Source organism: Rhipicephalus microplus, chromosome 2 (assembly GCF_043290135.1).
Source record: "Rhipicephalus microplus isolate Deutch F79 chromosome 2, USDA_Rmic, whole genome shotgun sequence".
NCBI classification, from domain to species: domain Eukaryota; kingdom Metazoa; phylum Arthropoda; class Arachnida; order Ixodida; family Ixodidae; genus Rhipicephalus; species Rhipicephalus microplus.
This window is the reverse complement of record NC_134701.1, coordinates 212,226,220-212,244,012: the sequence shown is the minus strand read 5'-3', so window position 1 is coordinate 212,244,012 and position 17,793 is coordinate 212,226,220. Positions and strand designations below refer to the sequence as shown.

The following is a 17,793-nucleotide window of genomic DNA, read 5'->3' as shown; positions in this document are numbered from 1 at the left end:
GCAGCAGATCCAGCGGTACACTCGCCCACCCAAGCCAACGAATTCGAGGGCATAAAGTAAAAGACCTTAGTAAAGACCATAGTAAAAAAAAAAACTGCCGACAAGCATTAACACAAATGATCAACGACAACTGGCGAACCGAGCATAGCGGGAAATCTAGGGCCATGAATTCCCAAACTGAGGAGGCCACACCGCTGAGAGCGGCGATGCAATACCTCTGGCTCTATCTCTTTTCATCGGCAGTTTGAGTACGCTTAGTTCAGGGCAAATACCTTTCTAACGCTTTGCGAAATATCCCGGTTCTGTGCTTGCTGCACCTGTGTTATTCCTGCAAACTTCCTAATCTGATCTGCCCACCTAGCTTTCTGGCTCCCCCTCGTGCGTTTGCCTTGTCTGGGATCCAGTCCGTAACTCTTGATGGGTCACGGTCTTTATGTTGCCTTCGAGATACATGCTCTCCCCATGCCTATTGCTGATTTTGACGAAGCTGTGCTTGAACATCCGTTTGTTCCATAACTCATTAAAAAAACGTATTTCATCAGCATCGATGTACAGCCGCGTGTCGATACGTCTACTACTTAGGCTGTGGTCAGCTGCACAAAAGTAGATACGTAGGCAAGTCGGTATAGAATTATTAAAAGCAAACTTTGCAGTGCACACAAATGGTACGCATAATGTGCGGGACACAAGCATGGGTAAGTGGTATAAGTTGGCGGATTGTGTGGTGGGGTGGCGTGGGAGACGCAGACGGGAAGGTGATCCCGTTCGACGGCGGGGTATAGTTGCGATGCCGCAAGTGCGACGTCAGAGGGTGGCCATACAAAGAGTTTGCGAAGGTCTCGAAGAGTAGCGCGAACCTTGCAGTAATAAATACGGTAAATCGTTTTCGAGCTCCTGTCGCGTGGTGGCGAGGCCGGCGCTTTTCTCGTCGGCGGGGATGCAACGGCCGAGAAGTTCCCCTCACCGTCGTCGCACGACCGGTGAGGGGAACTGCGGAGCTGGGAGACAGGCGCGACAAATGGCCGAGAGCGAACGGTGGCAATTCTGAGGCACTGCGCCGTGCTCCCGACCGGGTTGCAGAAATTAGGTGCCTTTTCTCATCTTCTAACCACTACCACCACCACCAATTCTGGGGCGAGCGGAGTCTGCCGTCGCACCACCACCGCCTCGCTGCTCCCGCCGGTTGCGCAAAAAGTTGCCGCTGCCGATGACTCGCTCTGCTGGCGTTGTACACCCCGCCCCGCCACCTCACCTTCCGAACGACCCACCCCCGGTTTTAACTCACGTGACTGACCGCTTCGCTGTCACGCCCACGCTTCGCGGAGAAGACACCCATCTTTCAAAGGTGCATCCGCGAGAAGGAGGGCGGGTGTTTCTTGGGTAATTTGTTACTTCCTTTCTTTCTTGGGACTGCGTGCAACATCTGCTCGACCTTTATCGCGCCCACTTTTATACGTCGTAACTTGAAGCGAAACGACCTTCTCTTTTTCTTTTTTTTTTATTTCGGGAAAGGTTCGTTCATGCGCGGATCTCGCAATATAGCGCGCGCCCTCCGTTCAGAGATACTTGGACTCGTCGCGCGTAATAAAAAAAAAAAAGCTTCGCGGTGGCTTTCATTCAATAACAGCCTCAGGAGAGAAAGGTTTAAATTACTGTAAACACAAGTTTAGCGTTGCCGAATGAGGTGTGAATGTAATGAGGCTCGCCCATCCACTACCCATCAAGTACCTGTCCTTCCTTGTTGTTTGTTTTAACGCGATAGCGTTGAAAAAGCTCGTTTCGCAGACATTAGGACGTCGGTGTCGTTGATCACACGCGAAAAATCGGCCTTGTCCGTGAGCGAACAGTGAGATAGATGCAAATAAATTGATAACAGCAGATGAAATCTTCCGTCCGAGGGGGAGCAGCACGAAGGCATTCTACGTGGCGAGAAGGTGATCTACTATGGAGCAACTCACTAACTTGGCCAATAGAAATTGTCTGGGTATCAAAACACTCCGGAAACCATAGGAACGAGGTGGCTCACCTGAATGCTCGAGGTTTTGTCAGCCGGGGCAGGTGAGCCACCACTTCCGGGGTGGTCCGGGAGAAATGGGCTAGCGTCCTTCGATGACATCACCCATGATTATATATAGTGGTAGGTTTTATCTACCACCACACATGTGGTTGACCAAGGTGCAGAAATACGTCTGGATAAGACCGCAGACGCAATCTTTTCCCGATCTTTACGTGCTGAGCAAGATATACCCGGAAGAGATTAAGCTAAACGGTGCCAGGCAGTGGAAACATATATGATCACGTACTGTGTAAATGTAGCATGGTGCCGCCATGAGCAGATATTATGCGTGACCCCTCTTTCGAGCAATGGAAGGCCGAGTGGACCAGCTCAGACCCAGTCGTCCAGACAAGGGTCCTGCAGTGGACCACACGGGTCGCGGTCAACATTGGGTCGATGACCGCCTTACACGAAGGCGTCGGCAGCTGCTTTCTGATGATATTAAGTTTTTCCATCCATTAATTCGTAAAAAGACGTTATTCAGTAATACGATGAAGTGGGAGTAAACTCCTTAAAGCATTTAATGTTGCGTGATACGATCATAAAATCCCACCAGGTGTCAAAACATGTGAATTGTGCGACGAGTGAGTGGTTAAAAGCGGCCCACCTATTGCAAGTATGCAAGTGCGCAGATGCGCGTAGGGGCCACTTAGCTGATATGCAATAGGGAGAATTACAACGTGGCGGACGCTTCGGCAACTGTTTATCCAGAGGCTTTCCATTTAATTATTATTTGAGCCAGTAATGAGAATACATCTTGCGCTTTCTTTTTGTATCGGCGATAGGAACTCAATCTCTTATGCTTTTGGCTTCAGTGATCGATGCTTATGGTCTAGCTATTCGCTAATTAGTGGCGACCAACGAGTGGATACTGTTCAGTGACGTAACCAGATTATCCACTTAGTGCTAGTGTGAAATAGTGTTCCATGAGCACTAATGAGCGTTTCCAGGTTTGCGAGTGTTGTATTGTCTCGGTTCAGTTACCAATATTTTGCAGCAGCTTTTTTTTTCTTTTTGCTGGCCTCAACCTCCGGTTAGTTTAGTACATTCATCCACTTCGAAATACAAAGCCTTCAAAAGAACACCGCCTTCCACGGGTTACGTCGGGTGAATATCTGAGCGTTCCTCTAGAATGTGTGCGACTTTGCAATCCTTACAGCAGTGAAGCACCTCCACATACTGACGCAAGCAGTGCACTCGTGCGAGGAGCAGTGGGCAGAATCTCGTCCCATCAGTCTTCGCCTCCTGTCTCCACTCAGGCGTTGCACCGTCAGCGACCGCGTGTACAGTCGCACGCGCACAGTGGCGCCGAGGTCTTTGTCTCACTCGCAGGTTGAGCTAGGGAGGAGGGGGGGGAGGCAGCCGCATGCTCTCTTTTGGGGGAAGACCCCACGGCGTTCCCCTCCTTTTCTTCCGTTCTCAGCTCCTCGAAATACGTCGGGCCAACCTGAAGGCTTCTCGGGCTCTTCATTAAACAGACTGTTTCCGAAAGCGAACAAGCAAAATATTGCCTCAGCGCCGCGCAGGCGACGTGGCTGCTGGTTTATTTTGTTGGCGCGCCCCTCTGACGTCAGAGCGCGAAGCCACGGGCCTGCCCCGGAGGGGTTGCCATGAGGGCTCCGCGAGCGGCGATGACCGACTGCCGGGAGCCTACCACGTCGAGAGAAGGCGTTGGTGCATATGACGCGCGACGCACGGCGAGGCCCGTGCATACTGCGCGGTGCCGCAATAAGGGCCGCAGCAGGAAGCGCGCTGTGCGTACGATGTCTCGAAAGTTGCGTGCAGTGGACTGCAACAGACGAGGTTCGGACTAGACGTAGCGGTAGGCAGTTTTCCGCACTTCAGAGCTGTGTCACTGGCGTGTATTGTCTAGCAGCCCTCGGTCTTACCTTGGGCCTTTGCTTCCTCGTTCAAGTAACGATTCCATGAAGCGTGTTCAGCGATATCTATGCACAGACATAACGTGTCTCCCATGTAGCCTAGTTTCTAACTTTCCAAATTAACAATTAGGTTCACGAAGTCATGGGACGTCACAGATGTCGAAGCTGCGCACTTATACTAGCGCTTTTTTGGTTACACTCCCGTCATCTTTCCATCAAACTGCACTTCATGCGTGTCAAGAATACATTAACAGGCTCACCGTTATCTTCTGGCTCGATTTTTTCGCTCAAAAGACGCAGAACCTACGTTACAATGCCTAGTTGTACATGCCACGCATACTTGTAGTCAATTTTCGCCCAGCTTTAAGACATGCAATAGAACACAGATCACCTCGCTCGGTGCTGCATGCTCCGTTTGTAGCAAAAACAGCAGTTTGCAGCAATTACTGCCCTGGGGCGGAGAAAACGCCGATACCGTTTCCAATCGGCACGTACGAGTGGCGGTATTCGCCTTTAAAGCGTGCTTCTTTACAATACTGATAATTGTGTGGAGAAGCCAAATTTGCAATATCCCTTTTTACAGAGAAGCATCAAATGGCTAGGTTCAAGTGGATCGCGTCCATAGACGAAATACAAGTAGAATAACATTTTATGACAGCGTTAGTGCAGCGCCCCTTCGCAACAGGTCTCCTCGCCCTCTTTGCTCTTTCCCTCCCGTCACTGACGAAGCCTCTTTCACAAGCGTCGCGATCACGATCTACTGTACTCCTGACCTGCTCAGATAGCAGGGTTCCTGTGGGAGCGCGTGTCCCCGCTCTCGTTTAACCGCTCACCATTGGTCGCGCTACCTATAACCTGTTCGCCTGCTTCTTTACGGTTGTTTTGTAGCCGCTGGAATAAGAATGCCGGCATTCTGTAGTGAACTGTCGGCATATATGTGACTATTTCTTCCCATACATTGCTGGTTAAGCAAGCTGTTCAGTGCGCTTAGGTATTTTTAGCACACTGGTTGACAAACGTGGAAACCCGTAGATTTACATGATGTAGGACAGCCTATGCGTTGTCGCGTGCATTTTATTGCAAAAAAAAATTCTGAATGTCTTTTAATATTATTATTTTTGAATAGTTCTAAATTGTGGATCATAAATACGCACTACAACTGCTTTGTTGGTCAAAATGTGACCACAAAGAGTGAAGGTGACGTCAGCGAGCAGGTGATGACTAGCGCCACGCCGCTCGTAGGGTACGGCCCTAGCGGCAGACTGTATGAACTAGAACGTGGGCGCTGGAGAGGGGCTCTCTGGGTAGGTGAGGAGTAGAGAGTAGGTCGTAGTCGCGATACCCGGCGGCATCACTTCCCACCGAACGCTGTACCCTTTCGTCTCGTGACGGGGAGAAAGTGCTAGCGCTGTAATCAGCGATTGCCCTCTTGGGACACGCTATGAGACGGACGCGTGTCGTAGTAATAACAGCGGAAATCCAAGGAACCCCCATCGCGCATAACAGTGCGAATGGGCGCGAAAACGACGTTGAGCTGCTGCCGCAGAACGCGCAGCAGCAACCACTGGCTCGGAAGGGGGGGGGGGGCAGCGATTTTGAAGTAGGAAAACTGAAAAAAGTGAGCCCCGCAATCGTGTGCAGCAGATTGCGACACCTCAGCAGTAGCTCACGAGGGAATGGGATAAGGCGGGATTAACAGGGATAGAGAGAGAAGTAAAAATTGAGAAAAAAAAATTGTGATATAGTCAAAAGAGTCCGATCGCCGTTCTGCACAAAATACACCGAGTGACGAGTTCACTGGCTTCGTTGGTTCCCTCTTTCACGTTAGTGGAAACGCTGTGAATATTTTATTAACAGTTTATCCAATTTGCGTATGATAATTGAAATTGCATTAAGGAGGACGAAGATGAAAGGAGGAAAGACAGGGAGGCTAGCCAGTTCTCAGACCGGCTGGCTACCCCTTTTTCACAATTACACGACGCAGGCGGTGAAGGCCGGCGCAATGCCCTTCTCCGGTGCGACGAACAGCCACAGCTTGCTATCGCCAGCTGACAGTAAAAGGGTAACCGTCATCATCTTTGCTTGTGCCTTCGACCCGCTGTCAGAGAAAACGACGCACGCAACTGCCATGGCCCATCGGGGAGGAGCTTCGCGCCACTGCTGTCTTGCGCGCGTAATTTTACTAAGCGCAATTAAATTTGCTGCGGGATATTTCGCAGCACAGACTTGCTAGAAGAGCTTTTCCTAGTGCAACGGTGTAGAAACTCGACTGCCTCCAACTTTCCAATACGAATATGGGCGCTTACTGTAGTCACTGATAAGCTAATTATTAAATCTTAGTTTACTGGACCTTATACAGCCATATCTATTGTCTCACTTTGTGTATTCCTGAATACATGAGTTTTGTTTGTTTTGTCACCTAAAAATTATCTGCAAAGATGGTTTTCATCTTCTTTCCAGTGCTGAATTTTAAGAAAACCATAAAGCTTAATTTTGAACACCCGGTATATGAGCAGTCGTCGTCAAGCATTTCTCTACGGGTATCGAAAGGTCATTATTTATTCAACTTCTGTTGTCGTTCCAGTTAATTCGCTTGGCGGTTTCAAATTATCTATAGTGGGTGCCAGTCATTACCTGTTACTGAATCACAGGGATGTTTACTACACAATAGAAGAATTTACCAGTCAAACTAAAAGAATATTGAGCTAAATTCTTCATCCTTTCAAGCATATAAACATTAATATTCAGTACATAAATTTGTTGTATTAACTCCCCCTAGCTTATAAGAGTAGTAATGCGAATAAACACAAAAAAGAAGAAAAATCACCTAACACTCGGCCATTCCCCTGCATTTGGTAAGAGCCACGAGAAGAGGAGAAGAATAAGTATAAGAAGAAGAAGCACGGCCAAATCTATTGTCTCACTTTGTGTATTCCTAGATCACTAGATCATTATTTTTTGTATTGTCGCCGCTACGATATACTTCGAAAAAGGTTACTAGTTATGCCATTTCTGAAAATAGGCGTTAGATTAACGGCGGAAACGGCGCTAAGCTTTGGTGCCTCAGTTTTGGGACATTGCCACAGGGATGCTTTCAATGCCGTTTGCGATTATATTCAGGCAACCAAGCGTATACCTTTGTGATCTTCAATCAAAAAAATTATTTATTACTCCCCAGGGCACAGTGAAGTAAACGCAGCTGAATGGTAATCATAACACCTCAAATCTCAAAATTGCTCAACTTGATTTTTTTTTCGTTTGCTCTTTTTATGTTTTTTTTTTACTTTTTTACATTAGTCTTATTATAATACCAATTCATTACACATAGTTAAAATGATCACAGAAAAACTGCACTACACTTTCTTGGCCAATCTACCTGAGTGGGTATGAGCCATCATCCCAGGGAAACAAAACAAAAAACAAGAAGCACGGGTGCTGTTCGGACGCCTGACGTTTGCCTGCTCTGAGGGTTTGGCCAAGTATTTAGTAGTTGTAATTGAATTTACTTTTGATAGGCGTTCCGATAGTGTGCCATTTGATTAGCGAGTGTGTTTTCGGATAGTAAGACCAGACAGATGCCATTTTCCTCACCTGGACCAAGGGCTCTCCTCTGGCCTGTGTCTCTTCCTCCGCAGGTTTTACCAGTCGACTTGTTTCTACGCAATGGCATCTCATCCGTGCCTGTGGCGTTAGTCCCAAGCAACGACGGTATCATACGGATGAAGAATCCAAAAATGATTCAGACGGAGCTGAGAGCCGGTACAACGCAATATCAAAGCATCACAGAGGTCACAGTGTTCGGCAAGGGAGGCATTCTCTGCTTCTCGTCTGACCAGCTCTGTGTTCGAGACCTACTAAAATGTTCGGTGTTCGCTACCAACCCGGTGAGCGCATCCGTTCCGCCTCGCATAGCTTGCGTCAAAGGCCTCGTTCGGGGCGTCGATGTGAACTTGACTCCAACTTAGATACTAGGTATGTTTTCAGAAGCAGGTGTGATAGCGGTTTCTAGATGTAGTCGAGTTGTGGAAAAGTCTCAACTGAGTCCGTGATCGTTACATTTGCCGGGTCGAATCACCCAACCGAAATCAAGGCATGACCTTTATTATACAGAGTGGAGCCGCTATCACCTCGTCCCCTACCGTGTATTAAGTGTTGGCGTTATGGACACACAGGGAGAGGATGCAGGTCAGTACCTAGATGAAGAATTTATGGTGAGACGCACAACTCAAATGCCTGTAAAAGTAAAGAAGAAAAGTGCTGTCTTTGCCATGAAGCACACCGTGCTGATAACCCAAATTGCTCGGCCAAGGCACGTGAAATTTAAATTCTTGAAATGGTATAGACAGAAGACGATGCTCCTAAAAGGATGCCTTTACTGAAATTCAGGCCAGAAATCAAAGGTACGCCGGTGCAGCAGCCTGCCATAACATAACAATGAAAACATCACTTTCCCTATCAATGGTGAACATGATCGAAAAAGGCTGTGGATATGGCTATGCAATGCCTTGCTACCACCCTATGTGAGTCTCTGACGCATATTCTAAATTACCAAATGGCACAAGTCTATGGGGCGCAGATATAGTACGGCTTCACAAAATGCTGAGTCTGCTAACCCGACAAGTGAGACAGAATCCGAGATAACTCCGTCAGATGCACAATCTGCGGGGCTCTCCGGGAAGGCAATCAGAGGCAAAGCGAGAGCACACAGGAAGTTTCTCAGGATACAGAATATATGGACATGGACCTCAAATGCCTAAAGCGTTCTAGATTCCCTGTATTAAAAAGACCTGACTCGCCGAATCATGTAAAAAGCAAAAAAATACCAGAAACACAACCTTTCGAAAATCCAATTTTCTAAATGAAAGTACTTTAGACAAGGTAGTTGCCGAAACCATTCTCACGAAACCATAGGGTCTCTTAAAATTATACTTTGGAATTTCCGATCTATTCACTCAGCCTTAACAGATGTTATACCTGTCTTCCAAATTCGATCCGGCTTTTTTGCATTACAAGAAACTTGGCTTTCCACACATCACTTGTTTCAACTACCCTACTTCCAATCTTTTTGACTAGACCGTCCATTCAAAGGCGGGGGTTTAGCGTTTTTTATAAACAATAAATTTAGGTTAAAACTTAAAATTTTATACAAATGTATGTCTTCGGCGTCTCTCATAATCATATGGTGGTTTTGGGACGTTAAACCCCACATATCATCAATGTATGTCTTCCGAATGCTAAATTTTCGCGTTAGATATTACCTTGCCAGGATACTTGCCTTTCTCGCTAATAAACGTCTACTTTTCTGTGGGCGTACAAGAAACGAGATTGTTAGATATGGCTGCTAACACAGGCTGTAAAGAAAAAAATTCTAGTTGGCGACTTCAATTCTCACCATACATGCTGGGGTTTTAGAACGGATTAATGTGACCAACGGTTGTGGGACTGGTGGATATACAACAGTTTATTGTGCCTTAACGCTAGAACTCCCACATTTATTCGAGGCCATTCGCGCTCCGCCTTAGATTTAAGCTTTGTAAGCTCAGCTATTGCTAGTACGTCATGGACAGTCCTTGATTGCGCCTCCAACAGAGACCACTTTCCTATAATGTTCGAGATCGCTTGCATAGAAACATGATGTTTTAACATCATGTTTCCATGCCCGGATCTTTATAAATTATCCAAAATTTAAACACAACCTAGAAACTGCTTTAGACTCTCCCTTTCGAGATGGCGATGACACTAAAGCTATGAAATTAAGCGCAGTAATTAAAAGGGCATGTAAAAAAGCTGAATTTGCTGTTCAATGGGCTAAGAGAGTACCCTTTGGCCCCTGGTGGAACTCCGACTGTTCACGAGATCACAGACGACGACAGGCACCTTGGAAGAAGCTAATACATAATCAGTCCCATAAGAACCGGTCAGATTATAAACTTCTTGTCGCTGTATTTAAACACGCGGTGGCCCAAGCTAAAGAAGAATATGATATAAGGCCTTTCAATTTTATTTCAAAACCTAAAAATAAGAAAGCTTTATTCCGGTATATGCAATCTCGCAAAATCCTGCTGTCTACAGTAAATACTGATTATGAAAGGCTATCATTGGAAGAAACGACAAAGTCTTTAGTGTCAATTGGCAGAGGTCTGGAAATTAGGTTTTCTTCAACTATGGCTTTCAACTGGCAAAATACTAGCCTAAACACTGACTTAGAAAACTTAACGCTGTCTGAATCATCAAAAGGGATTAGAGATTTACCCTCCTCAGCTCCTGGTTCTGATGGAATCACAGTTCCTCCTATGATTAAAATTTTATTCAAGCTATCGACCAGCGACGTCCTCAATCTTATAAACTACTCTTTTAAGAACGCCTGGATACCGTATGACTGTAAAATAGCTAAGGTAGTTTCATTAATAAAAAAGCAAGGATTATGTTTTAGCATAGAGAATATCAGATCCATTTCGCTAACTTCTAACATGGTGAAACTCATAGAGAGGGCCCTAAAGGGCCGAATAAACGTCTGGATGACGAATAAATTAATATTAAAGCCAAACCAAATTTTCCTCATTATATAATTGAGCCTAAATTTTCCTCATTATATAATTGAGTGTATAGCTGAATTCTTGTAATTAAGGAAATTTTATTGCGTGAAGAATGGATGTTGTTCGCGTAAATTCAGACAGAAACGTCGATTTCCCCAAGGGGCCGTCCTATCTCCAGTATTATTCAATATACTGATGAGCTCTATTCCAATTTATCATGATGTCAGTTTCTATATTTATGCAGATTATATCGCATTCTTCGCTGCAGAAAGCGACATTTACTCATTCCACCGAAAATTGCAAAGGTATATTAATTTCATTATCATTGAACATAAGTAAAAGTGCACTCTTGGTGTTTCCCATAACAGGTTCAATTTAAATTTATTATATAATCAGGAACCTATTCCACAAGTAGATTCAGTCAAGCACTTAGGAATGATTTAAAATGAAAAGCTTAATTGGAGTCCATACACAGAATATACAACAGCAAAAACGCAACGGGCGTTAGTTTTATTGCGCAGGCTAAGCAACAGAAAATACGGGCTGCGCAGAGACACGGTGTTAATGATATATAGAATGTACATGCGACCAATATAAGAATTTGGGTGTGTATTGTTCCCGGAGGCCACTGTTTATAAAAGTCAACCTCTATTAATGTTAGAGCGAGAAGCCCTCAAATTTGCCTGGGACTTTACAGGTTCGGGGCGAATAATGTATCAGGAAGCGGGATTGCCAACACTCCTCTGTCGATTTCGCATCCTAACGGTTCAAACCTTTGTAAAGTTCTACAGGTCACCGGTGCCAAGATCAGAGTACGCATTTATCAGCGACCCTGACTCCTTCTGTCTTGCACATTGGCCACAATTTCATACACCTCAGCCAATTTTTGTTAAAAAGAAACTAGATTGCATGAATGTAGACAGCACGGTAATTGAAACTAATTCCTCAACCTCCCAATTGGGATAGAGTATGAATAAATCTTCCTCCCACAATCCAAGTTAGAATCTCTCAGATTTTTGACCAATACATTAAAACATTACTTGGTACATGCAGAAACAAATGATGTAATAGCTACAGATGCTTCTGTGAACAATTAAAAGGCAGGCGTAGTAATTCCCTCCAATTTCCTCGACTGGTCTTTTTCAGTGAGGCTTCCAGATTTCACTCCTCTATTTGAAGCCGAGCTAGTAGCTATTATTTTAGCACTTCGAGAACTTCCTACGACCGAAACCAGTGCACTCATCCTAACGAATTCATTTTCGGTGTGTGCAGCTCTGACAACCTGAAAACAATCTCGTGCCCTGGCAGCGTTCCGCACATTAGCACCACCGCGTTTAAAACTCCTGAAATTAGTGTGGATCCCAGGCCACTGCGGATTACAATTAAATGAACTGGCAGATGCCTTAACGCGCGCATCACTCGATGGACCATCGGTACTTCGCGAGTTGGAATATTTAGCAGGGGTTAGATATAGAAAATTTGCTATTTTTACAGATAGTTTGGAAAATATCACAAGATGGACAGATTATCAGCACCTCAAAAATTTCCGTGGAAATCTCAGTGTGGAGTCCGTCGAAAAAACTTGAAGTTATTATCTCCAGATTCGGGTGCCGTGTTTCCCCATTAAATTTTCGTTTACACAGAGCTGGTCTGACACTCTCCCCTCTTTGTCCGTTCTACGGAGAATCAGAAACTATTAGACATTATTGTCTCATGTCGTAATTATGCAGTAATTAGGAAACGATTTCTAGACATTCCGTTTGCGAATCTAGGTTTAACTTTAAACACAGAAACTGTTCTAAATTTCGAAGCCTCCGTTTTGGGAAATTGCCACAAAGATGTATTCGATGCGGGGTGTAATTTTATTCAAGACTCTAAACGTTTTTCAACACGAGGCCCACTTTAACAAATACTCAAAAAAAAAAAGAAGCGGGTCGAGAAGTAATTTTCGAAATGTGGATAAATCTGAGACATACATACCAAATTAATCGGGTTTGGCAAACTCAGCTGTCTATTTTCTTGTTTTTTTCTCACTCGCGGAATCTTTGTTTGTTTTAATATACTGTCTTCCTTCTACTTTTTATTCCTTCTTTTTATTGTAAGCGACAGTGCAGTTATCGTCCATATGAGACTATATATACGAGCCATGGAATCTAGGCTACAAACAAACAAATAATACTTTATCAGCTCCGGAGGTCGTCCGCGTGTCCACGTGGACTTGTGCACCTGAGAAGCACCGGCTCTGCGTCCGGCTTCGGATTTTTCCCATCTGCGCCTAAATGTCAACAAGGATGCGCCGACTGCTAAAGAAAGCGATGGAGAAACGCCACGAGCTTTTTCGCTCGACTCTCTGCGGTTAGGCGGCTACTGCGTTTACGTTATTACTCCTTACTCCGATACTATTCGCTTTCGGCGCTGAGTTTAAGCAAAAAAAAAAAAAACTTGCCAACACCAGTGTCTTGTTATAACGCCGGTGCAGATAACGTTGAGCTGAGAAGCTGTTTCTTGGCAGACTATGCGTCTAACCTCACAAGATACATTGGTAAGTCAATGTAGGAATGGCCTTGTATTATTAATGTAGTCCACGGTTCCTTATATGTTTATAACCCCGGAAACATTTAGACATTTCGCGGGCTGCGTAAAGCTAGCTGTCAACAGTCGAAATTCGCCGACGCTTAATAATTGTGTCGGGGGAATTTCTAGTCTCAATATAAACACCCTGGCGTCCAGCCCCAGATAACTACATGAATATAAGCACCCCGGCGTCCAGCGCCAGATAACTACATGAACGTAATACGGTTAGAGGTTGGTTGGTCCCAAAAGTTCTGCACGATGCCGTGGTTCTGTCGCACATGTTATTTGTATGTATGTATGTATGTATGTATGTATGTATGTATGTATGTATGTGTGTATGTATGCATGTATGTATGTATGTATGTATGTATGTATGTATGTATGTATGTATGTATGTATGTATGTATGTATGTATGTATGTATGTATGTATGTATGTATGTATGTGTGTGTTTGTGTGTATGTATGTATGTATGTATGTATGTATGTATGTATGTATGTATGTATGTATGTATGTATGTATGTATGTATGTATGTATGCATGTATGTATGTATGTATGTATGTATGTATGTATGTATGTATGTATGTATGTATGTATGTATGTATGTATGTATGTATGTATAATGAAAACACATCACTTCAAAATTGCTCAGGAATGCACCAACAGCAGCAACACCAGCAACAGCAGCAGCAACAGCACGCTGGCCGTCCGTCCGGCAAGCTGTCCAACGTTCCGCGCAAGCTGTGGAGGTCGCGGGCCAAGTCCCAGTCCAGGGTATCCACGCTCAGCGTCTGCAGCTGGAGCCCCGAGGTACGATCCCGCTTTACACGATCAGCGACGGAAGCTCAGAGACCACGAGTCGTAAGGGGAAGGTTCGCGTTTCCAAGCCGCTTCGGCGTGCAGCCCCAGGTTTCGGCTATCGGCTTGTTCTAAAGCGCGCAGACATTTACTGTGCAGTGCAAATGAATGGACTCGCGAATCGCCGGAACCTCGATGTTCTGACTTGGTGGACTCTAAAACTTCTGACGCCGACTGTACAACCCTTATTGCATATGACAGGGTAGACACCAGTGGCGTAGCCGGGGGAAGGGGGAAGGTGTCTAAACTTTTTCTTTCCGAAATTATTCGATCTTAGATTTCGCTTGCTTATATGTGCACGCACATACAAACGCACGCTCTAACATAAATATTGTTACGGAGCTCGCAAACACACGGAAGAGAGAAATGAGCGTATTTCCTATATTTACATGCCAAAGTGACGCTTCAGAGCTGCCAGTCTCTCGCGCGGCGAGTCCACCTCTTATTCATCGAACTGTTGTCCACGACGGTAGAGCCATGCCCACTGCCTCGTAATAATATGTTTGAACCCCGACCACCCCACCTCCTAAAAAATTTTCCTGGTACGTCCCCGCTACACAAGCAATCACGCAAGCAAAAACGCAGCGCGTGTTCTGCAGTCATTTGTGGGTACTATTCATTGAGATTTTCGAAGGTTCTGTGAGATACATACGTTTGGTCGGTGCGTGCAGGGCTGCTGCCGTTGGCGTTCCCGGACCGGAGGCCGGCTGACGCTGCGGCCGACGACGCTCGTGGCGCTCACCGAGACGGAAGCCATGGGTTTCCGGCCACTGGCTGTAAATAGGCTCCAAAGCATCGGCATCGGCTGCAAGGTAGACATACCCAGAGGTGGGTACACGGCCTCTATCTGAATTTCAGGCCACCTGTTGAATAAGCCGCTCGATCGAGACCTGCCTTACTGGGCAGGCCACGGTAATTGTACTGTATACATAGTCTATCCAACAAAGACAACTCGGAACGACGAGGAACGCCTTTGCGTTGAAGCGCGGATTTTGAATCATTGATAAAGTACAACTGTGAAACAGACACAAGATCGGAGACACCGTCGAGCGGCGTTTTCATACCTCTCCATGGTTTTCTCAGCTGCAAGTTGTCTCGAACCATGAAGCTCGCTCCAAACGCACGTCTCAGCTCTCGTGCTCTGTAGACAGTTGTGTTGGTAGACAGTTGTGTTGGGTATTTTTGCTTGCTTCATCCGTACACCATGACAAATTCAAATGCGAATACCTGTAGTTTTTTTTTTTCAACTACATGCCGTTCAGTCTGCAAGTAATTAGGCATGTACTTTGGAGTACAACGATGTCTTTCGAGGTTTTTTTAACCCAAGCGCTTGCAGACCACTTGTCGCCATGGGCCACAGACCTAAGAGAAAGCATAATTTGGCGCCCTGTTCAGAAACAGTTCCGACGTCTTATGAGCGAACGCATGTCAGCAGCGGCGAACAGCTCTGTCGTATCGAGATCGTTGTGTATAAGCCTTTTCGTTAAGCTCTGCGCAAGCTTTCGTTCTCGTTGTTACTTTTCCTTTCGCCTCCTTTCGTGATTTGTAAGCTACCGCCGTCGCTTGCGTATGCCGTGTTGCCGTCTCATGTAAGCCTGCAACACACGCATGTTCTTTGCACGAGGGCCACAAGGAGGTATTTTTTCGCTCTGCACTGCAGACTTGAGCCATTTGCAACAGAGCACGTGAATAACGAGGGTTGCAGTGTAGATGCAAACATATATGTTTGAAGGCAAAATGGGAAACGCAAGAAAAAAAATCTATCTTTTAGTCAAGTTGGTTGACTGATCAATAATAGTTGGGGGTTTAACATCCCAAGTTTGACTGATAAAGTCTGCGTTTCTGCGTTTCGTAAACGTCGAAACGTGTGTCATGCGGCTTACGGGAGCACACTCGAGAGTCGACGAGTCTGTCGCTTGCTTGTAACGAGAGAGACCTCCAATAATTATAGGTTTTTTAATATTCTCTACAGAAAACATAAAGCGCTTTCGTTCGGAGGACATGGACGCAAACGTTTTTTGAACACAAAATTCGTCAAAACATTTTGTTTAATCACGATCTCACCAAAAAAGCCCGCAGTTGTTTAGGTCAGCGTAATATGGTTGTAGTGCAATGAGTTATTCGCTGCACCTACCGATTAGAATGCGAACTTGGCTGAGAAGAAGCGTCTCTTTTTTTTTTCTTTATTCCTTGTTCTTTCTTGTTCCCTAGTTCTGAAAACTTTTGCTGTTGACATTGTACGTGTTGCCATAACGACGTGATACACAGCATGCTTGTCATTCAGCGTCAGTAGCCACAACGCACGAGTTCAGCGTCGTGACTTTCTTCACCTGCGCTCCTGTGTACCTGCAGAGGACAGCACGGAGGCCTCGGCGAAACTGCGAAGACGGCCCGCCCTACTTCGCAAGAAGGCCATTACCACGAGCTTTTTCGAAAGTCGCAAGGAAAGTGGTAAGAATGCACGCACACTTGCCTTCTTTCTTTAAGCAGTAAACGTACGCATATACTGCAGGCTGTTTCAAGAAATGTTATTAAAAACTACATAAACAAAGGCGTCTACGTGCTACCTGTGGCGTTACCTTCACTGTGTAAGAAGACACCTTCAGATGTGTACAAACATTAATTACGACAGTAATTTTGGAAATCGAACAATTGACTCTTTAACAAGTGGAAATAGGTGGTCAAGTCAATTGGGTGAATGCAAGTGCTTCCTACGAATAGTCCATAGCCACTTCAAAATTCACTCAACCAGTAACATTTCTCTGCTCCTGTATAACTTTCCTTCCCCCTCCCCCATGCCCCAGTGCAGGGTATAGCCTATCGGGCTCAGCCATAATCAACCTCCCCGCCTTTCTTCTTATTTTCTCTCTTTGAAATGTGGCCACTGGAATCATCGCGGAGCCATGAAGTCTTGCCAATTTAGCAGGTGCTACCGAAACATCAAACAGCGAATCTACCATTCACTTCATACGCCCTCAATGACGACACTGTTTCCATCGCCGTTATCAACAGTCAATCTAGACGTTCCGCTTCATGGCCCCGACGTTCACTTGTCCTCCTCCACCAATGCGAGGGAAACAGTGTCGTCATTGAAGGCGTATTTGAAGTGAATGGTATATGCGCTGTTTGATGTTTCGGTATCACCTGCTAAATTAGCCAGATTCCACCGCTTTGTGGTGACTACCAGACCTTTAAAAAATTTTGAAGTGGCTACGAACTGTTTATAGGAAGAACTTGAATTCGTTCATTCGACTCGACCGGTTATTTCCACTGGTTCGAAAATTTATTGTTTTTATTTCTATAAGTACTGCCATAATTAATGTTTGTAGACATTGATATGTGGGGTTTAACATCCCAAAACCACCATATGATTATGAGAGACGCCGTGGTGGAGGGCTCCGGAAATTTCGACCACCTGGCGTTCTTTAACGTGCACCCAAATCTGAGCACACGGGCCTACAACATTTCAAAGTTTGATGTTTCCTTACGGTTTTGTCGCGACACTCACCCTTTGTAACCCCCCTTACACAATGCCCTGCAACGAGGGCCTGTAAGGTATTTTTAAATAAATAAATAAATAAATAATGTTTGTAGACATCTGAAGATGTCTTGTTCCGCAGTAAGGGGAACGCCACGGGTGTAGAACGCAGATGTCTCCTTTCTGTCATTTTTAAACAATATTGGGCACATTTCAAGAGACACCTTGTATATGTGTGTGTGTATATATAGACTCCAATTTACGAGCTGTTACACTGAGGTACGTGGTTTTGACGTGTTGATGAGAAACAACTATTCTCCAATTACTGAATTTTGGGGGGGGAAATGAACCAGTCACGAACTGTTTTCATCGCATTTATTTCCATATGGGTTGTAGAAAGCTGGGTATTCA

At 45.3% G+C, this 17,793-nt stretch overlaps 1 protein-coding gene across 1 annotated transcript in view; it reads left to right on the top strand.

The window, feature by feature from the left end:
- Positions 1-17,793, top strand: part of LOC119169571 (rho GTPase-activating protein 6-like) — a 46,923-nt gene that overhangs the window by 13,642 nt on the left and 15,488 nt on the right. Inside the window, exons 2-4 of the mRNA XM_075875700.1 lie at positions 13,699-13,856; positions 14,576-14,732; positions 16,257-16,355. Of these exons, the coding sequence (XP_075731815.1) occupies positions 13,699-13,856; positions 14,576-14,732; positions 16,257-16,355 (414 nt within the window). The remainder of the gene's footprint in view (positions 1-13,698; positions 13,857-14,575; positions 14,733-16,256; positions 16,356-17,793) is intronic.